The 27,405-nt window shown below is 44.5% G+C and overlaps 1 protein-coding gene across 3 annotated transcripts; it reads left to right on the top strand.

The window, feature by feature from the left end:
- Positions 1-6,390: 6,390 nt before the first annotated feature.
- HOPX (HOP homeobox) lies at positions 6,391-26,042 on the top strand. 3 transcript variants are annotated; one of them, XM_081812361.1, is made up of 3 exons: positions 6,391-6,508; positions 18,632-18,788; positions 25,257-26,042. In XM_081812361.1, the coding sequence occupies exons 1-3, from the start codon at positions 6,501-6,503 to the stop codon at positions 25,332-25,334; spliced, it is 243 nt and encodes an 80-aa protein (XP_081668487.1). In that variant the 5' UTR covers positions 6,391-6,500; the 3' UTR covers positions 25,335-26,042. The 3 variants fall into 3 exon arrangements, with proteins under 3 accessions (XP_081668487.1, XP_030881233.1, XP_030881234.1); XM_031025373.2 differs by lacking the exon at positions 6,391-6,508 and adding an exon at positions 17,887-18,072; XM_031025374.2 differs by lacking the exon at positions 6,391-6,508 and adding an exon at positions 18,104-18,175.
- Positions 26,043-27,405: the final 1,363 nt, after the last annotated feature.

Genomic DNA, 27,405 nt, shown 5'->3' with positions numbered 1-27,405 from the left:
GTTCTTTATAGATTTTGGATACTAGCCCTTTATCTGATATGTCATTTGCAAATATCTTCTCCCATTCTGTTGGTCGTCTTTTGGTTTTGTTGACTGTTTCCTTTGCTGTGCAAAAGCTTTTTATCTTGATGAAGTCCCAAAAGTTCATTTTTACCCTTGCTTCCCTTGCCTTTGGCGATGTTTCTAGGAAGAAGTTGCTGCGGCTGAGGTCAAAGAGGTTGCTGCCTGTGTTCTCCTTTAGGATTTTGATGGACTCCTGTCTCAGATTTAGGTCTTTCAACCATTTGGAGTCTATTTTTTGTGTGGTGTAAGGAAATGGTCCAGTTTCATTCTTCTGCATGTGGCTGTCACTTGGACATTTTTTTAAGGCTGTGTCCTGACCTAACCTAGATTAATTTTTAGATGTTGTCGATGGCTCCCTCAAACTTTTACAAAGCCAAGTGAATGGGGATGGACAACAGAACTATGCAAAGATGAAACTGTTGGCAGAAGGATGGCATATGGCCCACAGTAATTTATAAAGTACTTACTTGCCCATTTAAAAGCCAGCACCTGAGGATCCCAAGGCAGCCAGCCCCTGGATCACAGCCATCCTGTCTGCTCGCCCTGGGCAGGCTGGTGGAGAACTGGCTTGAGGCTGCAAATATAAGGGATTCTCCTGATGCAGGGTGTGTGTGTACCTGCCCTCTTCCTGGCCCTGGCTCCCTTGACCGCTCCACCTTTCAATGACCCCAATGTGGATTTGGCATTCCAGTGCTGTTGATTTTGAACACACGTGGGGTTTGGCTGTGTGGATACGTGACCAAACAGGTACAGGTCATGCTGTCCTTTCTATTTGCTGGGAAACTCCCTTCATCAATCTTCAAGTGATATGTTAAACACTCTTCCACAGAATCCCAGTGTAGATAAGTCCCAGCAGACAGCAGTCTAGCCTAGGGAGCAGAGTACGGGTCTAATGTTCAGGAACCTGGGTCCTATTTTCAGTTCTCCTTCAGCTGTAATGGAATTTTATTATTTTTTTTAAAGATTATTTATTTATTTATTTGACAGAGAGAGACACAGAGAGAGAGGGAACACAAGCAGGGGGAGTGGGAGAGGGAGAAGCAGGCTTCCTGCCGAGCAGGGAGCCCGATGCGGGGCTCGATCCCAGGAGCCTGGGATCATGACCTGAGCTGAAGGCAGATGCTTAACCGACTGAGCCACCAGGCACCCCTGTAATGGAATTTTAAAGCAGAGGAAGCCCAAAATATCAGTTGTCCCGGTAGATTATTGTTAGCACCCCCTTTCATTTTAAAAAATACTTGGCCTGAGCCATAAGCTACACGGTTTATGAATACCATACAATACATAAAGGTTCAAGAGTAAAGTGAATTGTCTTGCATCTTAGGATTAGTTGGTGGCTGAGCTCTGGAACTAAGGCCTCCCCACCCTTTATTCCGGTCTCTCTGCCAAGTCACTCCCTCCCTCTGTGACTCAGGTTCCTAGTGGGAAGCATTGTATCTGTATAGCCCAGTTGGAGAGCTGGTATATTTATAGTGGCTTGCCAAACAGAAGTTCAACGTGAATGCTAGGGGTTCAAGGACAAGGTCAAATTACTCTATTTGCTTCAGGTTCTAATGTTAGCTTATGGCCATGTTTGGATAATGATAGAACCTCTTTTAAAAGTAGAGAAGTGGGGTTCCTTCATGGCTCAGTTGGTTGGGCGTCTACCTTTGGCTCAGGTCTCGATCCCCCAGTCCTGGGATCGAGCCTCACATTGGGCTCCCTCCTTGGTGGGAAGTCTGCTTCTCCCTCTGCCCCTCACCCAACTCGTGCTCTCTCTCACTCAGGTGAATAAATAAAATCTTTTAAAAAAAAGTAGAGAAGTTAATTTTTACCCATCCCCATATAATTTCTTTTAATTTGCTTCTGGTAGTTTTGATAAAATGTGGCCAAACATGAAAACCCTCCAGATCTTTCAGAACTACTCTGTTCTTTGATGTTGAAAACAAAACCAGAAACAATCTAAGGCAGACATTGATCAGTTCTAATCTCTTAGTGTGTCCTGGGCAGTAAACTAATGGCTGCCATTGTAGCCACTAGATCTAGAGGATCACAATGGAAGTTTCCTGGAATTCTTGAGGACATGACGGATCTGCTTTGGATAGTCTAGTCTTCACTGCTGTATTTTTGTCTCCTTCTTGTGTGGTTTCTCCCTAAGAAAATTTATATAAACAAGTCCCTAGCTCTTATGCCCCTCACTCCTTTCCAAATTTCTAGTCTACTGGTGCCCAGGAGTGAAATCTATTTTAGAAAATACTCTAATTTGATAACTTGTGCTTGGAAGTGTCTGTCCCTTTATTATGTGTTCTTCATGCTCTTCCTGGGGAGTAGAATGGCATCCTTTGGAGGTGTCTGGCATTGGGGTGAATGAAGCAGGACTAAAGAAAGGGGGATGTCGGCGCCTGGGTGGCTCAGTCGTTAAGCGTCTGCCTTCGGCTCAGGTCATGATCCCAGGGTCCTGGGATCGAGCCCCATATCAGGCTCCCTGCTCAGCGGGAAGCCTGCTTCTCCCTCTCCCACTCCCCCTGCTTGTGTTCCTGCTCTCGCTATCTCTCTCTCTGTCAAATAAATAAATAAAATCTTAAAAAAAAAAAAAAAGAAAGGGGGATGTCATCTCCTCTTTCATTAGTATTATACCTGGTTCAGGTTTCACAATTTAAAAGTCTTCTAGTCCTTGGAACTAGCTCAGAAGAGCTCCTAGATGACTGAATAATAATAAAACCATATATAGTGTTTATAATTTATAGTGCTATTCATAAACATAATCCATCTTATCAAATCCTATGACAACCCTGTGAGATAGGTGGGGGTAGGAATACTGTAGCAGGTGGGGGTAACTTCAATGGTAGATGAAGAAATGGAGGTTCAAAGCAATTAAGTTGTCCAAGGTCACTTGGAGATTTAAGTGACATCGCTAGAAGCAAAGTGAGGGTCTTCTGAGGCTCCATCCAGCCTTTCTTTTCTTTTCTTTTTTAAGACTTTTTTGAGAGAGAGAGAGAGAGTGCACCCGCGAAAGAGCCTGAGTCAGGGGGAGGGGCAGAAGCAGACTCCCCCGGCTGAGCAGGGAGCCCTCCGAGGGGCTGGATCCAGGACCCTGGGATCATGACCTGAGCCAAAGGCACACGCTTAACTGACTGAGCCACCCAGGCGCCCCCCCATCCAGCCTTTCTGCAACATCTCTCTAATGCTCAGAGAAACGACCTATAGTAAGTTCAGAGTTATCCCCTGAGCTGGACTTTGTAAAGTATCTGTCCTTTTCAATTATTGTGTGATGTTAATAAGAAGGATCTAGCTGAACAGCCTCGGTATATCCCATTAGTTGAACACCTGTTCATAAAGACAACTGGGTAAAAAAATAAGGCCCATATAACTGAGTCTCATGGCAACAAGCAGCATGCCTGGTTGGACTTTGGCATAATTTGGAGCACTACAAAGTACCAGGTGCATGTCATTTTATTCATTACCTAATTACAGTCATAAAATAAGAATGGTGGCTGGACCATAAAAAGTAATAATTCATTCAAGTATATTTGTGTAGAGATAATTCCATTCTTCAAAGAGTCTTTTCTGGACATTTCAAAATGCACTAACAGCCTGAGGAGGTCATGCCTGCTTGCATTAGGTTACAACGGCCTACAAACAGGCAGCCTAACCATCTACCCGTCACACATGCACAGTACCAGGACAGTCCCTAACTCCTGTTCCTTACTGTGTAATTAGGGCTCAGGCAAAAATATCATAGAACCCACTATACAGTTTTTAAAAAATAAATCCTGATGAAATGTCCCCAGAATGACAAATGAACAGCCTTTTTCAGAGCCAGGCACTGAGAATACGAACATCTTCAGAAAAAAAACTCTAATTTTTTTTGACGTCCTAAAGTGAGTAAATGGCTACAGCGCACTATGACAGTTCTACTTGACTCTTGGTTATCTGTGTGTGGCTTCACTGGACTCGATTTTTAAAATACCAGACTGATTTCTATCATCAGTGTTTAAGTTTTGAAGGTCCCCTTCTCTTCTAAGAAAGAAACCTATTTCTCCCTACCCTGCAGCCTATTGATCTAATTTAATTAATGTTCTCCTAAGTCAAGCAGAATTAGGACACTAAATGGGTTACCCAAAATGAATTAACTTAAAACATAGGATATTTATAGGGGTGCCTGGGTGGCTCAGTCGGTTAAGCATCTGACTCTTGATTCTGGCTCAGGTCATGATCTCAGGGTCCTGGGATTAAGCCTGGAGTTGTGCTCCTCAATCAGCTGGAAATTCTCTCCCCCTCTTCCTCTGCCCCCCCCACCTCTCTCTCTCTAAAATAAATGAATAAATCTCTTTTTATAAAAGGATATTGGGGCACCTGGGTGGCTCAGTCAGTTAAGCGTCTGCCTTCAGCTCAGGTCATGATCCCAGGGGCCTGGGATCAAGCCCCATGTCGGGCTCCCACCTTAGCAGGGACCCTGCTTCTCCCTCTCCTCTCTGCTTGTGCTCTCTTTCACTATCTCTGTCTCTGTCTCTCAAATAAATAAATAAAATCTTTTTTAAAAATTTAAAAAATAAAAAAGGGTATTTATAACCTGCCATTTTGACTTGTGCCATTTTTCCTCTCCATAAACTATTTAGAAAGTTGGTCTTTATGTTATTTGCTTCTAGCCTTAGTAGTGTGAATTTTTCTTTGTGTTCAACGGTTTTCTTTAGAAAATATTACGATTTTTCCCCCATAGCAGAAATCTGCTTGTCTGATTTCTTTGTGTATTAGGGCATGAGACATTTTCAGAGAGATCTGATAATTCAATTTACTTCACAAGTCTCACCCCTCCTGGATTATCTGGTTTGAAAGGCCCTGAGCACATGGCTGGGCCTGTGGAAATCTCTAGTACAAGCCGTTTTTGTTCCTTTGTTTATATTTGATCATAGGACCAAACTCTGTTTGAGATGTAATGAATATTCACACTTACTAAGCATTAGCACAACCATACTAACAATACCCAAAGCAGGCAGAGACCCAAGCACATTCACCCCATCAGACAAATTTCTATCCTACCTATTCAAAGTGGAATAAAAAATGAAAGGTCAGGAAATTTGAAGCTATAGTGTATTCTCTGATCTGTAACCACAAAGCTGCAACTATATGATTTCTTAAGAGCAAAAAGCAGCCTCCTGTTCACTACCAAGGTTAGGAGTATGAGTTTCTGTCCTCCAAGATTCTAACAGAACTGCGTCTTGCTAATCTGTAACAGCAGTACGGATACCTAAATCCAACAGGAATATTTTTACTATCCCACATGTAAGTGAGAAGTTGAATGTTTTGGTTTTTTTTTAATTTTTTTTTAAAGATTTTATTTATTTATTTGAGAATGGGAGAGAGCACATGAGAGGGGGGAGGGTCAGAGGGAGAAGCAGACTCCCTGCTGAGCAGGGAGCCCGACGCGGGACTCGATCCAGGGACTCCAGGATCATGACCTGAGCCGAAGGCAGTCGCCCAACCAACTGAGCCACCCAGGCGCCCCGAGAAGTTGAATGTTTTACCTATAATAAGGGGACCAGATATCCAGGTTTGCCTGGGATGCTTCTGCTGTATGCTGTTATCTTGGTGTAATTAATCATAGCACCCCCTTTACACATAGATGTTCCAGGTTAGATGGCAAATTATTTGGTCACATTAACAGACAGGCTGAAATTAAGAAGCACCTTGGTTCAAAATGTTTCATGGGCTCCTTAGGGGTCCTTTGAAGTAGAAATTAGGAACAAAGTGTTCATCAAACCTGGAATAGGCCCCTGTGTTTCCCTTTCTCAGGCCAGTGACATTAGTAAGCTGTTGTCGAGGAACAGCATGATCATTTAAACCCAGGCCAAGCTGAGCGTTAGAATTTTAGAGGAGAAATGATCTCAGAGGTCATCTGGCCCAACATCTTCACTTTTCTGGATGAATAAATTATTACACTCCTGGAAACGTGAATGTCATTTTATAGTTTTCTAAGTTATTTCCTGAGCAAAATCTCACTGGATCACAATTAAAGTAGGCAAGGAAGGTTTTAGCCACATTTTATAGAGAAGAAAACTCAGTTTCAAATAAGTTAAAACGAACAAACAAAAAACTAAACACCTCAGCCAAGGTCATGTGACTATAAAGTAGAGGAGCTAAAATTGAAATGCAGGTCTGACTCTTTGCCCAGTGCTCTTTCCAATATCCCATACCAGTTTAATATTTTCATTCATTAATGAGATTTAAAATATGTCCCCTCCATATAATCCAATAAAGATACACAACACTCCCTCTGTAACTAATGCTGTACACTCAAAATAATTTTATTTCTGCTTCTCTTTCTCCTCCCACCTGCGAAGAGCTCTGGCCAGCAACTGAACTGTTCCGGCCTGACAGCGCCTTTTGGTGGCTGGCCCAGGAAATGCAAGGCCCAAAACCTTTCCTATCTCCTTCTTCCTTGGCCCTTGGGTAGAAGAATGAGGAGGTGAGGACTGTGCCAAGTAATCTCTGGCTTTTTCTTTATCGTTCATTAATTATGTCTCAGACAGCTTGCTTCTCACATCAGTGCTTCTCAGCATTCCCCTTCTCCCTCCTTCCCCCTCTTTATTTCATCTCTGACCCGAAGACAGCTCTAATGATTATGCCTTTATACAATATGGCGAAGTCCTACTTCTTGAAGTGAAAATAAAGTTCAATCACCCTGCATCCAATATATATTCACTGCACATCCCACAGTGTGTCAGGGACTGTTCCTGACTCTTGGGATACATTAGACTTGAGCTTTAAACCTTTAGCCTCCTCTAAGTTTCCTGAACCCCCTTCAATATCTGCACCAGAACCTCATTTCCCTGAGCCAAGGCTTAATTAAAACTGCTGTTTCTTAAGCGTTTGCCTTCAAAGTGAAATGATAGCTTATTAAATTTCCCTAGATACTTCAACAGGATGATTTTTCTACTTCTTTTTGTTCTGTAACAAATACATAGCATTTTAGATACATTCCCTCCTGTGGGTTAGCTTAGTATTCTATCTACAATGTATAATGTTGTGTCTAGAGAAAACTTTTTCTGAATTCGTAACAATCACTATAGAGACAGCCTTTTGGAAAAGCAACTTGAACAATAGGTAGATCTCCCATGAGGAGATTATGGAAGTGGGGTTGCCTTCTTTCATTTGCCCATTTATTTCTAAGGAGGTTGACTAAATCCTCCACTTATTTCATAGCATAAAGGTGCCCAAGGTTTTATTATTGTCTTTAATCATTTCCCCCATGTTTCTACGTACAAAGTTTCGACTTTGAGCATGAGTTGGGCTACCAATGAAAAGAACTCAGCCAGTATACAAAGAATTTTATGTCCAGGGTTAATTAATGATTAATTCACTCCTGGAAGTCCTTCCCAGACACCGCCCCCTCCCTTTTCATATCTTGCTATTTTCTGTAAGTAGCCATAGAAAGTCTAGACCACTGAGGGACCTGGTTCAACAACTGTCTCAGGAGATTCCTTAATCAATTCGACAAAACTCTGTAAATCTAGGGAGTAAGTAGCAGCCATAATCACTAAGATCCAGCTGATCTGGTTGAAGCCAACCTTTCTGTTCCATTCTGTCAGATGCTGACACCTTTTCTCATTTGTCCACTATATTATTCACATAATGTCATCATTCAATTATGTCTGTACCAATTAAAGAAGAGGATGTGGGGAAAAGAAAGCCAGCCCGGCTGATGGTGTTGGTAGTATTCACTGAAATCACTAGCTAATCCATTTTGCCGGGTCAGAGCCATGTCTGGTCTCCATGTTTCTGTTTTGAAACATGCTACAGGGAGGGAGACATTGCGGCCAGACTGGCTCTGCCCGGCAGGGATGCAGGACACTGCCTTCCTTTTGTCCCAGGAGGCACCACCAGGCTTTACTTCTCTTTCCACAACCACCCTTCAAGGCTCTTGGGTCTACATGGCTACTTCATGCAAAGAGGAAATCTAGTGTAGTGGCTAAGAACATGGATGCAGAAGCTAGACTTCATGGGTTTGAATCCCTGCTCTACCACTCACTAGGTTTGTATTTGGGGAAAGTTATATACATCGCCTGGGGAAAGGTATATAAGTTTCCATTTACATCATTTACTATGTGTATAAAATGGAGACAAGAAGAGTGCCTGTCCCATAATGCTGCTTCCTCTGATGGTTACATGAGCTAACTCGTCTAAGACGAAGAACTGTGCCAGGCACAGAGTAATTGCTCAATAAATATGTTGTTATTGTGCTAGCAGGGATGGGGTTTCTGTATGCAATTCAGAAATAGGAATCAGCTCTGTGCTGTTTCAGGCAGTGGGGACTAAAACATATTAGAAGGCTGGAAAGTTATTTTTTCCAATGTAATGTTTTGGTTTTGAACTTAGTCCTGGTTGTTGAAAACAATGCCTTTCCAACTTATCAAGTCATGCCAGATGCCGTTGGTTAATTTCAGTTCAGCACATTAGTTATGAGCACTTATTCAGTGCCAGATACTCCTAATGAATGCTGGTGAGATATAAATGTATAAGACCTATCCCCCACAGAAGAGCATATCACTTAGTGGGGAAGACAGGCTCGGGGAACAAATTATTTTAAAACAATTTCAATTTGGTCATTATTCTCATAGGCCAAGACCACCTAGAAAAATCTACTCACCAACTCATAGAGTATCTGTTCCTGCTTATTTTTAACTCCTCACTACTCATCTTCTGCCCTATTAATGCTTCCTCATTAATAGATGAAAGGATAAATTGAGAAGAAATGAGAAAAAAAATACCAACAACTAAATTCAAGTCAACACACAGTGTAGAAGTGCTAATGAGAAAACATGCTAAAGATAGGACATCCCCACCCCCACCCATCCCCACCTCATTAGTTTTTGGGTTTTTTTAAAGACTTTATTTATTTGACAGAGAGAGACACAGTGAGAGAGGGAACACAAGCAGGGGGAGTGGGAGAGGGAGAAGCAGGCTTCCCGCAGAGCGGGGAGCCCGATGTGGGGCTCAATCCCAGGACCCTGGGACCATGACCTGAGCTGAAGGCAGACGCTTAATGACTGAGCCACCCAGGCGCCCCCCCACCTCATTAGTTTTGAGAAATTCCATCCAGGGATACATCGTATGACGAAGCAACACAGGCAGCATTTGATTTTTTTAAAAAAGGTTCTGATTTAAACCTCATACTTTACCATTCCAGAAAAAAAAATTTTTTAAATAAATTGCAGCCCAGAAAGACTGAAACTATAAACTATTCTTACCAGTTTGCCACCCAGGAGACGCCCAACTGAATGCCTGGCTCACAGTCATTGAAAGAACAATAATATCTTCTGTAAGCAAGCACATTACTGTTTAGAAATACTTCCCTACAATAATATCATATGAACTTTACCACAAAGCTGTGAGCTAGGTGAAGGTGTGTATTGTATCCCTTCTTCCCATTGAGAGAAATGGAGGCTTGGCAAAGTGATGTTTTCTGTTGTTGTTTTTTTAAAAATTTTAAAAGATTTTATTATATTTAGGGGCAACTGGGTGGCTCAGATGGTGAAGCGTCTGCCTTTGGCTTAGGTCATGATCCCAGGGTCCTGGGATCGAGCCCCACATTGGGCTCCTGGCTCAGCAGGGAGCCTGCTTCTCCCTCTCCCTCTGCTTCTTCCTCTACTCATGCTCTCTCTCTCTCTGTATCTCTATGTCTCAAATGAATATAATAAAATCTTTAAAAAAAGATTTTATTATATTTATTTGAGAGAGAGAGAGAGAGCACAAGCAGGGGGAGAGGCAGGGAGAGGGAGAGGGACAAGCAACCTCCCTGCCGAGCAGGAAGCCTGATGTGGGGCTCGATCCCAGGACCCTGAGATCACAATCTAAGTCGAAGGCAGACGCTTTACCAACTGAGCCACCCAGGCGCCCCCAAAGTGATATCTTGAATAATCAGTACTTGGGACATCTAATTGTTTGTACTCAGGACTATATTAACTCAAATTTCATTTTGCTCTTAATTCTGCTGGGTTTCCTGGAATAGAGGGACTTCTAAGGCAAGAGGAAAGCAAACTGAAAGAGGAATGCCTGGGAAGCAGTGCGCTGAATTAGCAACTCCACACAGCACACCTAACAGCGCACATCAGATATGCAGAACTTAAAAGAAGGCAGCACTTCATATTTTTAAGCCTTGGATTTCCAACTACCAAGAGAGATGCCATCCCAGAACAGGGCTGAAGCCTCGAAAACCAAACCTGATGACACCTGTGCCTGACAAAACCCCGGGGGCACGAGAGGTCCTTGGGATGGCGTGGGCACTGGCAGCCGGCTGGGCTGGCACGTATTCAAGGACGAGCTGGCCTCTCAGTCTTCCTGCCTCGTTGAGTCAGGTGCAGCATGTTAGGGGAGGACAGGTGCTTGTCGTTGTGAGCTGCCAGGGGCTTCTGCATGCGCCTGAAGCTGTTACACTGAGTCCAAAATTAAGAGCTCAGATCTTACCGGACAAACTTGAACAAATCTCCCCAATTTATCAGGACCTCAAACGATGGAGTCAGATCAAAACTTTAGAGGGGCAAGTCCATTATCCCTGTGACCTTGGTGTCAAGCAGACACCAGGCTTTTCCAGGAGACATGGGGAGGTCTGCAAGAAGACTGCAGAAGCAGCTAAGGGAATGAGGCTGGAGAGGTCAGCAATGCCTACCCCACACTGGGAAAGACTGGCTGCCACCAGCACCAGCCCTTCACTAAAATAATGGACAACTCCAATTAGAGCTCAACAATCCAAACAGGTGATCCAGTGATATCTTAGAATCTCTGACATCAGTAGAGCATAAGGAGAATATATATTTTTTAAAGATTTTATTTATTTGAGAGAGAGAGAGAATGAACAAGCACAAGCAAGTGAGGGGAAAAGCAGAGGGAGAGGGACAAGCAGACTCCACGCTGAGCTTGGAGCCCGATGCAGGGCTTGATCTCATGACCCTGAGATCATGACCTGAGCCCAAATCAAGTCAGATGCTTAACCCGCTGAGCCACCCAGGCGCCCCGAGGAGAATATATTTTAAAGGTATAAATTAATCTTGTTGCTCAAGGTACCACAAACTGCCTTTACTGCTAATTCCAGAATAAAAGGTAAGATTCTGAGTCTTCCTGTGATGCTACAGACAAGTTAGTTAACCTTTCTCAACCGTAAAACAGGACCAGTTCCATTCTGATTACTTTGAGAGGATTGTGAGAGACCCAAAGAACTAATAGCAACCTGCTTCTGAACTGGAATTCAGCACCCCGTGCTCATGTGCAAACACTTGAGCACATTATTTGGTTTTACATGTTTATACCCTGTTTTAAACCCACAACCTAATAGTCTCTTTTACACTTCCTGTCTATCCCTACATCATTTCTTCTTCTTTTACTCAGTCATTTTAAATCCATACCTGTTGTTTTCATTCAAAGACTTTGATATTCACTTTGCAGGGGTGGGGATGAGAAGGTAGAAAATTGATATGGTTAACATGTTATTTTTTTAACTTTTTTTTTTTTTTGAGTGCAGAATCAAGTCCTGACTTCCAGGAATTCTGTAAAAGGGAAAATAGGAACATTTTTAGCATCAGACAGACAAAAGATCGACTAAAATTGGTTTTCCATACATCTTTTGTATTGTTTTTGGTGACCCATGGAAAGAACAAGCTAGCCTAGAGACAGGCCCTAAACTCTCAAAAAATACCTCAAATCTCCTGCTGGGCTGGAACAGGAAATACTTTCATAAAGAGTAAACATATGGAATCTTTTAGCCCCCAAAACTTATGCAAGCTGAATATATAAATAGCTGAAAGAGGTTTAGGTATTACTCATGAATGAAAAGAATACATAACAATTTTGGCAAAAATTAAAAAGTTTGACATATTGATGAGGATGTGGGGCAAAGGAAATGATATACATTGTTTGTATAGTTTTGTTCAACACCTTTGGAAAAGAAGTTGATATTATGTTGTAAAGTTAAAAGCCGCGTATCTTGGGGCACCTGGGTGACTCAGTTTGTTAAGCAGCTGACTCTTGATTTTTGGCTCAGGTCATGATCTCAGAGTTTGAGATCGAGCCCCAAGTAGGGCTTCCTGCTCAGCAGGGATTCTGCTTGAGATTCTCTCTCCCTCTGCCCCTTTCCCCACTCACACACACTCTCTCTATATATAAAATAAATAAATCTTTAAAAAAAAATCACATATCTTATGAACATGTTCCACTCGTGTATACCCTAGAGAAACCCTCCTAGATGCACTTCAGAAGGCAAAATGTTCCAGGACACCTGGGTGGCTTAGTCAGTTAAGCATCTGTCTTCGGCTCAGGTCATGATCCCAGGGTCCTGGGATCGAGCCCCGTGGCAGGCTCTCTGCTCAGCGGGAAGCCTGCTTCTCCCTCTCCTTCTGCCCCTGTTCATGCTCTCTCTCTCTCAAATAAATAAAATCTTTAAAAAAAAAAATGTTCCAAGAGGCAATGTTCATAATAGCAAAAAACTGAAAACAATCCAAATATCCACCAGCAGGAAAAGACATAAATAAATTATAGTATATTCACAAAATGGAAACAGCACTGAATATGAATGAACTTCTCTATATGCAGAAATATGGTTGAATCTTGGAAACATGTTGATAGAAAAAAAAGCAATTCACAGAATAATTACATATAATACTACTTTTACACAATTCAAAAATATACAAAGCTAAAATAATAAGTTCTTTTAGGGATCCATACATATGTGATAGAACTAATTTAAAAATCAAAGGAATGATTAATACAAAAGTCAGAATCGTGATTTCTTCTGGGAGCAAATAAGCTGTAAGGGTGGGATTGGGAAAGAAATACAAGTAGCTTCCATAGTCTTGGTAATGATTTAATTTTTAACTTGGGTGGGGTTCACTAGTGTTAATTTATTCTTCATAACTTACATGTATATTACAAATATCCTTTTAATACCTAATGATCTTTGAAAATGAAAGTGCGTACTTCCCTAATCTTCTAGGTGGACTTGATGGAAAACAACTTCCATGCTTTCCCTGAAAATGTAATTTGGTCCCAATAATCAGATGAAACTCTGGGCAAGATGGATCATTGGTCTGATCAGGGATATCTTTTTAAGAAAAAATAAACTTCCTAATTTCAAAATAATAAATGCTCATTATAGAAAATGGAGAAAACCAGAAAAAAATATAAAGAAAAAATTTTACATCATCTGTAGTCCCCTAATTTAGATATAATCACTGTTAGCATTTTGTTGTATTTTTCTTTAGTTTTTTAAATATGTAAAGCTGGAGTTGACAATAGCATTTAAAAGTATATTTTTCTATTTCTATTTGGAATCTTCTTTCCCTGAAGACAGTAATGATGCTATGTGTATATGGTGTATTCATAGTCTAATGTTCAGTTTTAAGTTCTATTATACAAGTTGCCCATATAAATAACTTAAATTTTAGCAGTTCTCTCACTGGAGACTTTAAGAAATAGGAGAAGGACAATCATTTGTCAAGTTTGCCAAATATTTTCCACTATAATTTTTGACTTCTAAATCAATTACAGGTATTTGTACGAAGAAGTGGAGTTTTTCTTCTGATGTCCTGCTTTCTTAAACTCTGATTTCAATATAAAAATACATCTTTCTGAAAGATTTTTAAAGGGTTTTATATTATTTCTAAATTTTTGAAAGCAGGGGAAAATTTCTCTTGATAATTCATAATTTTATTAAGATTTTATTTATTTGTGTGAGAGAGACAGAGAGAGCACAGCAGGGGAAGGGGCAGAGGGAGAGACAGAGGGACAAGCAGACTCCCCGCTGAGCATGGAGCCCAAGGTGGGGCTTGATCCCAGGACCCTGAGATCACAACCTGAGCCAAAGTCAGAAACTTAACCGACTGAGCCACCTAGGTGCCCCAATAATTCATAATTTTAAGGGCAATTTCCCCATTCCTGACCATTCATACAAAAAGATTAATAACATGGTGTCTAAATGTTTTTTTTTTTCTGGTGTGTATTTGTATATTTTAAAAACTTTATTCCTTTAAGGGCACCTAGGTGGCTCAATTCATTAAGCATCTAACTCGGTTTTGGCTCAGGTCATGATCTCAGGGTTGTGGGATCGAGCCCAGCATCAGGCTCCACGCTCAGCAAGGAGTCTGCTTGGGATTCTCTCTCTCCCTCTCCCTCTGCACCTGCCCCCAATCTCTCTCTCTCAAGTAAATAAATAAAATCTTTTTTTAAAAAAAAACACCTTTATTCCTTTAAAACCCTCAACCTACCATCTACTCAATGTTGAGAGGATATACAGCATCAGAGGTAGAAGATATTTTAACACATTTTTACAGGTATAAAGTATAAGAAGTTCTAAACATTTATCATTGATTTTAATGATTAAATTACAAAATCTTGTAAGAGCTGAGATACTTTTTATATCCCTTCCCCACTGGATTCCTAAAGTGGATTCTGATTCAGGGGAACTGTGGGGGGCCTGGGCATTTCTACAGGTGATTCTGAGGCCCAGCCAGGCATGAGAGCTACTGCTCTAAGCTTAAGGACATTAATCAAACAAAAACAAAAACACACAAATAAAAAACACATACAAACAAAGCTCTCTTTTGAAAACAGACCTCCTGTTAGCCTAGAGAGGCAGATCAATATTCCACTCCTAGTTGTTAATTTTTTTTTAAGATTTATTCATTTTTTTGAGAGAGAGAAAGAGAGAGGGTAGGGCAGAGGCAGAGGGAAAGGGAGAGAGAATCCCAAGCAGACTCTGCGCTGAGTGTGGAACCAGATCCCAGGATCCTGAGATCATGACCGGAGGGGAAATCAAGAGGCAGACGTTCAACCCACTGAGCCATCCAGGCGCCCCCTATTTGTCAATCCTGAGACACACTGACAGCTTGGGTGGTGCCCCTTGCACCCTGTCCAGAGTAGTTCAGTAAGTGATGAATGAAGAGCCTCCACTTCTCTTGGGGATAAGGAAGCACAGTATTTTCCTCACTTAAGAAAATACAATGCTTCAAGAGCCCATTGCTTCGTGGAAGTCCGGAGTGAACATGAAGGAAATTTGGACTAAAGAAAACTGGGAGATGGCCCTAAAAAATGATTCCACTGCTTTTTTCTCTTTTGGCCAGCTCACCATGGGACTGTTTTTTTTGTTTTGTTTTGTTTTTTAAAGATTTTATTTATTTATTTGACAGAGACAGCGAGAGCAGGAACACAAGCAAGGGGAGTGGGAGAGGGAGAAGCAGGCTTCCCGCTGAGTAGGGAGCCGGATGCAGGGCTCGATCCCAGAACCCCGGGATCATGACCTGAGCTGAAGGCAGCTGCTTAACGACTGAGCCACCCAGGCGCCCCTCATCACGGGACTGTTGATGAGGAGTATCTACCACCGATAACCATTTGGTTTGATGCTAGAGGTCAGATGGCTGGGAGAGGGAGAAGATAGTAAATGTGAGCTCGTAGCAATCTCTGCAGGTTACTAGTTTGTAGCACTCTCCATGAGCTAGTTCATACAGGGAAATACCTTTAAAATAACTCTAGGGTTAGGGGACAAGGGTAAAACTGCCTAGCCAGGTATTGGGTTTAATTTAGGAAAAAGACAGCTGTTTTCATTTAACCTCTTGAAAAGGTTTATGCATTGTCTTCCCCCAACCACAAAAGAAAACACAACCACAGGACAAATTACTCTTTGAATGTTCCGTAAGTTATGAATATAAACACAGGAACAACAGAACTTGTGCTGAGATTAAAGTTTAAGGAGCTTTAAAATATTTTTAGTTCTTTTCATCTAAAAGTGTTTACCTTCAGAGAGGCTTTTCAACAGTTTCCTTACTGGAAAGAGTTGAGAAGCTTTATAAGGGCAAGGTTACCAGGATGATTTGGTTTTTAAATTTCCTCGAAAAGAGAGCGAAGGAGAGAAGAAATGAAGCAACAACTGTAAACACCTGTCAACCGAAGAGGGCTGAAAGAACAGAAACTGAGTTTTGTGAAGAAACAACAGATAGTTCTCACTCTAGAGGTCAGATCTTTCATCCTCATGTCTAGAAATCAAGCTTGTTTGTTTGGTGTACCTTGGAGAAGTAGGTACTTTCGAATGGACCTCCCACAAGTCTCCTTAGCAGCCAAACGAGTCCAGTGGCCGTCAGCCAACTAACCCAAGGAGGACTTTAAAGGCAACTGGAAGCTACCCGTGAAACCTCAAAGTCCTGTAACAGGAAGCCACACGAATAGAAAAGAAAATGCACCTGATTAAATGTAAGGACAGTAGTAGCCCTTGAGTTATGTAATAGTAAGTATGTAACAAAAAGAGATAAAGAAGTACATGCAGAACAGTCCTTGAATCTGAGTCCAGTTTAGAAATCTACCCACTTGGTTAATATTTCTGAAGGACTGAGAATTCTACAAAGCAAAAATTTTCACTGAAAAGAGGCAGCATAACTGTGTCCATGGAATTAGATGGAAACTTTCCAAAAAATAAAATCAGCAGTAGTAGTGTCCCCTCCTATATTCTTTTAGGCAAAATGAGCAGTGGCGGGTGGTTCCAGGGGGCAGCTTTGGCTGGAGTTGGTATCCTATGAGGACAATCAGTGCTCATTCAAAAGTCCCTGCCTTTATAAACTGTCGCCCTCCTGATCTTTTCTGCCAAACTAAAGACAGAAAGGCCTGCTGAGAAGGGTCCTGCCGAGCACAGGACTGAAACCAAAGCTAAGGCTTTCCCTTCTAGGGTGCTGGTCATTAACTGGGCAACGCTGGGACAGTAAGTCTTCCTGCGCCTCATTCTCCTGGGCTGTTCCAGGAGAGGACTGAAAACGTTCATCGCCAAGGTTCTTTCTGGCTCTGAACTTCTGGGTCAAAGAAAAGGGGAGATAGGTGTCAAGAGGAGAGGAGGCGTTTCTGTCCTGGCCCGATCTTGTGAGCACCGCGATAGGAATCACTGGTACAGATTTTTAAATGGGGGAGGGGGCATATAACTCACCTAAAAACAGAGATTTCCTGATGACCTGACAAGTGCCTTGAGCCCAAGACTCCCTCGCAGTAGAATGGCTTCTTGGTCTCCCCGCAAGCCCCTTCAAGTGACTCAGAGAGGTAAAGACATTTGTTAGGGAGCACGGGAGGCAGGTTACAGTAGAAAAAGTCCTAACAGCATCAGGGACATTATGCAGGCTCATCGGTGGAGTGTGGCTCCTCCCCAAGCACAAACCACATCAAAACCTACTCAGGATTATGCCTGATGATTTTGCAATTGTTTGTTTCAACAACAAACCAACCTGATTCCCACACTTGTGCTTCTCTTTTACTGTCAGCCAAGTCGAGTCCTCACCTGTCTATGCCAAATCCTCCACCAGGATCTTCAAGACTGTAACTTCGGATACCTCAATACATCTTAAATTGGAGGACGGATGCACATCTGCCTTTTTTTTTTTTTTAGATTTTATTGATTTATTTGACAGAGAGACAGCGAGAGAGGGAACACAAGCAGGGGGAGTGGGAGAGGGAGAAACAGACTTCCCGCGGAGCAGGGAGCCCGATGCGGGGCTCGATCCCAGGATCCTGGGATCATGACCTGAGCCGAAGGCAGACGCTTAGCGACTGAGCCACCCAGGCGCCCCAGACTTTTTTTTTTTTTTTGCCCAGTTCCGAGGCTATTTAGATATGGAGAGGATGCAGCAGGAAGTCATGTTACCCAAAATCTGCTAGAGCGATGTTTAGCTCTGAAGTAAGGAAATACAAGAGACCTTGAAGCTGGTAGTGAAGTGGGCTCTCTGCGGTAGCTACGCAACAATGTCCAGACAACGCAGGGCGGCGACGAGCCACGCTGACTGGAGGCTGTGGATTCTGGGCTTCGGAAAAATGGGGGTGGCGGGGCGGGAGGGATGGCAGAGGAGCTTGCAGATTGCAGAGTGACTCGCACCAGCCCTCCGGTGGACACTTCTCCTGATGTTCAGTTCCCGGTCTTAGCAACTCCAGGAGTAACCGACAGCTCGGTGGACGCTATCTCCACCTCTGTAAAAGGGAGAGATGAAAAGTGCCGCTGCAGTTCCCCAACTTTAAAAAGTAACTTCCGTCCTTGGGGTCATTTCTTTGAAGTGGGGTGGGGGGTACTGCCCTCCTTGGCTATAAACCACTTTAGAGGCAGAACGACGCGCGGACCGGTGAGGTGTGTCCCCACCCCCGCGACCTGTCGGGACTGTCCCAGGACAGCTCCCTCTCCCGGGGGTGGGGGGAAGCTTTGAAGGCGATTTTCCAAAATCGCCGCCGCGCTTCCTGCACTCCTTCCTTAGAGCCTCGGGGCCAGGAGGGCGCGCCGCGTCATCTTCCTCCCGCCGCCGCCCCGGGCCCCGGCCCCAGCGGGAAAGTTGCCGCGAGAACCGGCCCCGGGCAGGCCCGGAGGCCCGGAGACGCGCGGCTCAGCCGTGAGACCCTCCGGAGCGCTCGGCTGGGAGCTCGGGGAGGCGCCCACCGCCGTCTGCAGCCGCCGGGGACTCGCGCGACCGTGCGCCCGCGGGAGGGACGGCCCCGCGCACGGAGGTGCTCGGCCGGCCGCGCCCCGGATCTCTCCGTCCCTCCCCGCCCGCCGCCGCGCTCACGGCCGCCGCTGCTTTCTTCCCCGCAGCCGCCCGGAGACCATGTCGGCGGACACCGCGAGCGGCCCCACCCAGGACCAGGTGGAGATCCTGGAGTACAACTTCAACAAGGTCAACAAGCACCCGGACCCCACCACGCTGTGCCTCATCGCGGCCGAGGCCGGCCTGTCCGAGGAGGAGACCCAGGTGAGCCCGGCACGCCACCCCACCCCACAGTCCGACCCCTGTGGCCGGGGCCGTCTCCCGCACGCGGGGTCCCGCTCGTCCTCCCGCGATCTTCCATCGCTTCTGCCCGCATCCCGGGAGCCCGGACGCCGCGGCGCTCCCACCGCCGCATCCCAGCGTCCCGGCTCCGCGCCCCCTGTCTGCCCTTCCAGCCCCAGCCCGCGGTGGCTCCCCCAGGGACTATTCAGAACTCTCACGATCACCCTTCCTTCTCCGCGCTAAGGTGCTCTCCCCGTGGCCCGGGAGAAGCGCGCTATCCTCCCTCCGGCTCGGGAGCCGCGTCCCTGGTCCGCTCTCGCCTCGCTGCCTCCTCCTTCCCCCGGCTCAATTTCTCCCCTGGGCTGTGAGCGAAACCTTCGGAAGAGGTGCCTTGTGCGCTCTCTGAGCCCCCCGCTCTCCAATCTTTTCTCGAGGGAGAGTGTCAGGGCTGGAAGGGACTTTAGCGATCAGTTGTAAATTCAGTCCTCGGTTTGTCAAACGAGGAGCCTGAGGCCAAGAGGGAGAGAGTTGCCAGGACGGCAAGGGTATAGCTTGCTCCTTGATAGCTTGCTCTTCCCACCATAGCACGCTGCAGCTTCCCCTTAGCTGCAGACAGCCAGGGAGATTTCACATTTTAAAAAATTCCCGGGCTCTAAGATGTAGTCTTTTTTTTGGAGTTTTCCAAGAAGGAAATCATCTGACATCACAACTGAAGGGAGTGGAAGCAGATGTCCCCTTAAGTGCGCTGATTTTTTAAAAGCTCCTATGTTATTCCGAATATTGTTTAGGGTAGAGAATGCAACACTGCCCATGATTATTAACCTCCAGGTGCAATGTTGGCTCCTTCAGCTGACTTAAAACAAACAAACAAACCCTATCCAGAGTTTACCCTGACTTCTATTTTCCCCTTGGTCGTTGAAAGACAATTAGTTATGCATGATAATACTATTTGGAACTGCCCTAGCATCTCTCCCACGGGAGCCCAAAGCACTTCCACACCTCTAGTCTCAGCTCTAAAGCAGAGATGTTCTCATTTTTCCCATTTTATAGACCAGAGCATCAGGCACTTTGGCCTCTCCTCACCTTGAACCATACTCAGCTGAGGCTTACGAGCTTGTAATGGGTGCTCCAGGATATCCTAGAACCAAGACCCTGGACCCCAAGCCTAAAATGATTTTTACTAATTAAGCCAGATGCACTTTGGAGAATTTGCCCATAGAAAATCCTCTCATTCCTAGGTCAAATAGAAAGTCAGGCATATCTGGTTTTAGCAAAGGGAACAGCTGTCAGACTAACCAGAACCAGAACTTAATGGAAGGTGATTTAATGTAACCCAAGTCCAGCAGTTCATGTTTCTTGGAACCCCCTGAGGAGGCAGCTTGCTGAAGCTTTCTCACTTAAAAGCCCACACTATATTTAGAAAAGAGGAGTGATCAGACAGATAATAATAACTTGTCATTTAAAAAGGCTGTGGGTTTACTGTGGGCACAGTACCAGCTAGGGGTCTAAGCTCCTCTCAGCCTCTGCTTCTCCCACGGTGAATCCCCCTTACCTGTGAGGCAGAATACTTATGTCGCCCTCTGTGATGGCCGATACTTGCCAGGTATTGTGCAGGGCACCCTCCAAGTAAATCATTTGTCACACCAGGGCTATGCGGTAGGTAGCATTAGCCCAGTTGGACAGATAAGAGAACCAAGGCACAGAAAGGTTGAATAACTGGCCCAAGGCCACAACTAGGAAGTAGCAGAGCTAGGATTTGAACCATGGCAGTCTGGGTCACAATCCAGACTCCTCTCACTACCTTGTTGTCTTCATAGAGAGAAAGAATGGGAACAACTAGGGGATGGAGGGGACGACTGAACATTCCATTTCTATTGTATTTTTTCCCAGAAAAAAAAATACATGTATTACATGACAGCATCCCAGCTATGTTTAATCTTTTCTTGAGATTCACCTTCTATTAAAGAACTGGAATGAAATCAGGTGAGGGGCAGGAAGAAAGGGCGCCTGATTCTTTTTGTGATTGAGGTCCACCAATTCAGACTTCTGACAGCAGGTTCACCTGTCCCCCTCCCCCTGGCAGGCTCTTCCCATTGCGCCTCTGCCATCGTCCTCAGATGAACAAATGATGATTGCAATCCTGAAATGAGTGGGTGTAGGGGTGAGTCAGCCTCAGAGCAGGGCCCCTGGCTTCCTTTTCCTGCCATGGGGCCAACACCTTCCTCTCTGAGGCTGCCATAGTTCTGCTTGCCCCTCTGCCTTCCTGTGTAGGCCTGCAGGGAAGCATCAGAGACCCCAGAGCTCAGAGGGAGGCCAGGTTTAGCAAGTTCAGGGGAAGAAGCTGCCTCAGGGTGTCACTCCTTACTTGGTTGGGTCCCATTTTCCAACTTCCCATCCTTTCCACCCAAACTCTTTTCCAGCTCACCCCACCCCCATGTACACTGCTTCGTAAGAATGGTTTCTTCTTTAATCTTCTCAAGCAACATATATCTATTTTAGAGAGCGGGAGGGGCAGAAGGACAGGGAAAGGGAGAGAATCTTAAGCAGGCTCCATGCCCAGCGAGGAGCCCAACGTGGGGCTCGATCTCACAACCCTGAGATCATGACCTGAACTGAAATCAAGAGTTGGATGCTTACTCGACTGAGCCACCCAGGCGCCCCCTCAAATAACATTTATATTTTTGAAAGTGTCTTCTGGAGATCTAATGGACAATGGTGAACTTTCAGGCATAAATAAAATTATTTTAATTTATAGCAGGCTTTGCAGGGCGTCTTCAAATAACTCCAGGAAGGCCAGGGTCTGCTGGACCTGCGTAGAAGCTGTGCCTGGTATCAGCACATCCCGTTTCTAGTCTCTATCTGTGTTGCCCCTTTTTCACAGGGAGAGATCTCCAAAGCCAGAATAATATTTATTTCTTATGCCTGATCCCTCACCCCTAACACCACCCACCTCCAGGATTGGAGTGATATTCTTCATTGTCCTAGAACAAGTAATACTTTAGTAGAAAAAAATAAGCACGAGATGCTCCTTTGAGATAATGAACAAGAGCTGATTCACATTGCTGATACTTTGGCAGGGGCAGGAGGGACTGGAAGTTTGAAACATTCTCTGGGGGCTTTGATGACCTCTTTGTGACTGTCCCACAGTAGGACAGTGTTCTCTGCTATTGGGGGGACACCTGTAGGAACCGGGAGTGAGGGGATCAGAGCTTTAATGTTAACTTTCTAAGTTGCATTTGCTGGGATCCTAGAATGAGTTCTTTTTTTTTTTTTTTCTCTCATGACAGTAATAAGCTATCTCCTACATTTGCATTAGATAAACCTAGATATAGATAGACCCAACCCCTGTGTCTTTTATTATTTTGAAGTCAGTGTTAGAAGGGGCTGGGAAAGGTCTTTTATCAATCCCTGGGGAGGTTGGGCAGATCTGGCATTTTCCAGAATCACAAACTCAAGCCCCGTGTAGCCAGTGTTGGTTCCCAGTATCTTTATCTCTTCTTAATGCCCTGGGACTATTCCCAGAACTCCGTGGTTTTAGTTGTTGGACGTTTTATCAGTGGAATAAAGACCTCTAAAGGTCTCCCCCTGAAAAGAATAAAATGTTAGCTACTAGAGAAAAGGACAGGAACAATGTTATTTTGCCTCCAGCCCTCCCCATCACAGTGTCTAATTATCATCCGTTCACTCAGAGTAAATAAATCTCCATCAATGGGGTGAGGTAATGAGGGCATTCATTTATAAGCCAGTGAGGGATGAATGTCTTTCTCAGGGGATGACTGAAACAAGGAAGAGAAGAATAAAGCCAGGTGGAAAATTCGTACTGATGTGAGTGAGATGTGATAAGATTCAGCTCTGGAGGGGAAAAGAAGCAAGCAAGGTGTTTAATGGTTTTTGTTGGACAGCACCTGGTTTGCCAAACTGTCATATATACATACCTGATTTAAAATATGTATCTTTAGAAAATCGTTCTGCTTTTCTTGAATTTCGTCCCACCCCCCCAGCACTAGGGCTCACCATGTTAGGCATTTGGACGCCAACTCTCCAGTTCACAAATGTGGTCCTCGCTGAAGTTATTTTTGGTAACTGTACATTAATATTCATTACTAGTATAAAGATATGGGTGGCTCTTCTGAATGAGGCCAGCTCAAGCATTTTGTCTTAAATGAATCCTGGTAGAAAATGAGACTTTCCTCCTCCAAGTTTTAATTAGTCAGTCTTTAAAACTTTGCCATGTATTCAGCTCTAGTAACTGGAAGTCCTATTGAATCAGACCTTGTAGTCTCAAAAGCCCCTCGGAGCTACCTCGTTAGTGAAACTGGAACCACACTGCTCTCACACCAGACTCCAGAGTTACCGAGACACACACGGATTACAGAAGAAAATGCACCTGCCTTTAGCAGTGGAACTTTGGTTAAAGCCACCGAAGTTAACGTGAGCTCTCTTCTCCTTAGGGCTAGTGATTTCCAGGAGTAGAATATGGCACCTGGAGATCCACTACCCCAGACAGGTAGTCTGCTGCCCTTGGCTTTAGGTTATTGTCTCTGTTGCCACCTCACAGTACAAGACAACTGACCTTGACGGCCACGTAAGGCATTTCAGTGTGGAAACTCTGTTACAGTTACGGCAAGTTGTAAGTATGGTCCCATGCTCTTTAGCCAGCTTGGCATTGGTGTAGAGCCCTAAATGGCCCTTTGGCCCCACTCCCTTCGGGCTCTACAGACCTCGATCCCTAGAAGCACTCCTTCCCCGTGGTTCTCACCCTTTCTTCTGATCTTGGGCTTAGGCTGCACTGCCTGTCATCTCCCTAGATCTCTGCAGAGATGAGACCTTCCCCAGCAGGACCCTAGAGTCCACCCTCTTTGTCCCCAGGTTGAATCTGCAGCTGGCCATACTAAAGTCAGGGCCCTCTGGATGTTTCTAACCATCTCCATCAGCACATCCCAGGTCTGGGGTCCATCCCATAGCTGTGTTCTTTCTGCTGCTTTTCTGCCCCCATCATGTGCTTAGCTCTGGAATAGGTGAATTCTAAAAACTCCAGAAGGGACAGTAGAGACCCCCTAAGCTTTCCTTTTCAGGTACAGTTGAGCTGACTGGTGCTGTATTTAAGGGGTTTCTTCAAGTTCCTGTAGCCAACTGATCACCATAGAGCTTCCTACTGGCAGGGCCCAGGACTGCAGAGTCCCTGGTGGTCACCTACCCACGCAACTTGCCTGTTTGTCCCAGTGTGACATGAAAATATCATCATTCCCAATGTTTGCCATGATGTGTGAAAGGCTGGGAAACACAGTAGAATAAAGCCTGAGGTCTGACTTCCCACAGGGCCCTCTGACTCATCTTCTCCCATGAGGATCAGTGCCTGCCTCTTCTGTTTTCTCACTAGTCCCTCTTCAACATTGTTTTTTAAAATCCCCAGTTTCCTCCTGGCCGACCTGATCCACACCCCAGCCTATTCACCAGCGTGGGTCTCCTTGTCTCCCGTGTGCAGAATCCCCACCCCTCGTAGCATAGTAAGGGCAGCCCCATGACATATGAAAAGCCCACATGAAAAGTGTTTTAGCCCTCACAAGGTGCCATGTCTAGAAGCATCCCATCTGGGGCCTTCCCTAAATCCATGGTCTCTTTTGTGGGATGTGACTATTTGGGGCATAGAGAGCTAGAAGATTCTGAGTAAGCTGGAAGGCCCACTGTTTCTTCTCTCACTGCTCAGCAGCCCTGCAGCAGGAGAGTTTGGGCTAGCCTGCCCCATAGATTCCCAGGAAGGAGTGCCTGGAGGTTGACCAGGCTCAGTTTTCCATTCATTTTACTTAACAAATACTTACTAAGCACTACCAATGACCAGGGCCCTGGATGAGATCACCACACATTGGTGAGACATAGTAGCCATAGAGCTTTATCTGGGGCATCAGGGAGATGCTTCAATTTCTTTCATTCATTCAACAAACACTGATTAATCTATGTTATCCCTTGTGCGAGGGGCAAAGGATGCAATCAGTGATGATAAGATGAATACAGTCTCTGCTTTCATGGATCTTATATTCTAGAAAGAAATGTAGACTAAAAGCAAGTGAATAAACATAGTAATTACAGATAGTAAAAGTTCTGTGACGGTAACAAAGTATTAAAATAGAGAATAAGGAGTTGGATGGAGAACCTACTTTAGGTTCTCACAAAGTGGTTAGGGAAGACTTGATTGAGAAAGTTCTATTTAAGCTGAGACCTGAGCATGAGAGGGAGATCATCAGATAAAGAATGAAGACAGAACATGCTAAGCATAGGAAATAGCATGTGCAAAGGTCCTGGGGCAGGGAAGGTAAGTGTCACTGTGAGAAAAACCATCCCCGTGGACACATTCCTTTCCGGTTGGGCCACAGGGGCTACCTTTTAGAAAAGGAAGGGATGTTCCAGTTTGCCAGTATGTGACGGGTAATTTTGCACATTTCCGTCCTCCAGAAATGGTTTAAGCAGCGTCTGGCTCAGTGGCGGCAGTCGGAAGGCCTACCCTCAGAGTGCAGATCCGTGACAGACTGAGGAGATGGTGGATGCTGGCAGCTTCCCTCCATGAAGACTGTCCGCCATTTCTCTCCTCGGCTTAACCAAGCTTTTTGGTTTTTCAGTGTAGTTCTGTGTGTTTCATTGTTAGCTGTCCTGCTATTTAACACAATGTTGTATTTTTTTTAATGTACATAACCAGAAAAGAAAGTAACCCTAGGAAGCTATATGTGGCTTCTGTATAAAGCAGTGGCTTGGCTGGGAAGTTTTGGGGCTTGCCTTTCCTTTTGGGTCTTGATAATAGATGGTGTGAAAATCATCTAAGTTTGCTTTTGACCATCACCTCCCAGTACCAGTTCATTTTTACCATCCATTTCAGAGTGGCCAAGGCCTCTGTTGAAAAGATAACACGAGGGGGAAGCATTTCCTTCTGATTCTACTTCCCTAAGTTGTTTTCCTTATGTTGCAGTAATACACTGAGATTGAGTGAGAATACAGAGGTATATTTGAGTCCGATTTCATAAAGCAGTTTCTTGGATTATTAGCTGCATTCACTTGGAAAGAACCCAGTTAGGCTGGGAGACAGAAACTCCAACTGGCAGAAAACCAAGTAACTAAGAAAAAGATCCACAGAAGTCTTCAATTTACCTTATTTAAATGTATTTGTTAAATTTATTTTACTAAACAAAATGAACTGCTTTTTGTCTCTGAAATGATATTCTAAATAAAAACCTTTTTTGTTGAAAATGCACTGGGTCCTGTGCAGATTTTTAACTGAATAATACATGTACCAAAGAAAAACAGAATAGCTCCAACATAGGAGCAGACTGACAAAAGAGCTGTCATTTTTCAAATCCTTGCTACCAAAGTGTGGTCCCGGACTGGCATCTGAGAAAGGCAGACTCTCAGATTCCAGTCCAGACCGACTGAATCAGAATCTGCATTTTTAACAAGGTCCCCAAGTGTTATATAGGGAAGTGTGAGCAGCACTGTTGTCTTACAGACCCGATAGGCAGTTTGCATCCATCTTCTATTATAGCACATTATTTTTTTAAGAAAGATTTTATTTATTTATTTGACAGAGAGAGACATAACACGAGAGGGAACACAAGCAGGGGGAGTGGGAGAGGGAGAAGAAGGCTTCCCTGATGAGCAGGGAGGCTGATGCGGGGCTCGATCCCAGAACTCTGGGATCATGACCTGAGCCGAAGGCAGATGCTTAACCGACTGAGCCACCCAGGCATCCCCTATTATAGCACATTAAATGTCTTAATGGTCTTACTAGTTAAAACTGTGTTTGGGGCACCTGGGTGGCTTGGTCAGTTGAGCGTCCGACTCTGGGTTTTGGCTCCGGTCATGGTCTCACAGGTCAGAGACAGAACCCGAGTCAGGCTCTGCACTCAGCGGGGGAGAGTCTGCTGGATGATTCTCCCTCTACACCTCCCGCCCCCCCCAAATAAACAAATAAATCTTTCCTTAAAAATTGTGTTTCACTGCATGGGACAATAACTTGATCATAATGGATTAACCAAACAGGCTTTTTGTTTCTTTAATTGGCTAATTGTTTTTACTTGAGGCATCAGCAGGTAAGTGTCTCTCGAATGTTGTCAAGGACCTATGGTCATTCTGTCTCTTACTTTGCGATCTTTAACTTGTAGCTTTTGTGTTCATGGATACAAGGTGGATGATTGGCCATTGAGTCTACATTTCAAGCAAAAAAAAAGGGGGTAGGGGAAAATGCCAGCAAAGTCTCTGACCTTCAAAAAAAGTTTCTTGGAGTCCCTCACCCGGCAACTGTCAACCTACATCTCATTGGCCAGAACTGAGTCCCATTACTATTCCTAACTGCAAGGGAGCCTAGGAAAATGAATATTTTTAATTGGGCATATTGCTGCCTTGAGCAAAATCAGGGTTCTGTTGGTAAGAAAGAAGGGGAGAGGAGCACCTGGATGGCTCAGTTGCTTAAGTGTCTGCCTTTGGCTCAGGTCATGATCCCGGGGTCCTGGGATTGAGCCCCACGTTGGGCGCCCCACTCAGTGGGGAGTCTGCTTCTCCCTCTCCCTCTGTCCCTCCTCACCCCCACCCCCATGCCCCACTCATGCTCTCTCTC

The sequence above is a fragment of the Leptonychotes weddellii genome, chromosome 2 (genome assembly GCF_054177405.1).
Source record: "Leptonychotes weddellii isolate Sample4059 chromosome 2, ASM5417740v2, whole genome shotgun sequence".
Lineage (NCBI taxonomy): Eukaryota > Metazoa > Chordata > Mammalia > Carnivora > Phocidae > Leptonychotes > Leptonychotes weddellii.
Note: the sequence above shows the minus strand (reverse complement) of the source record. Positions and strands in the feature narration are given on the sequence as shown.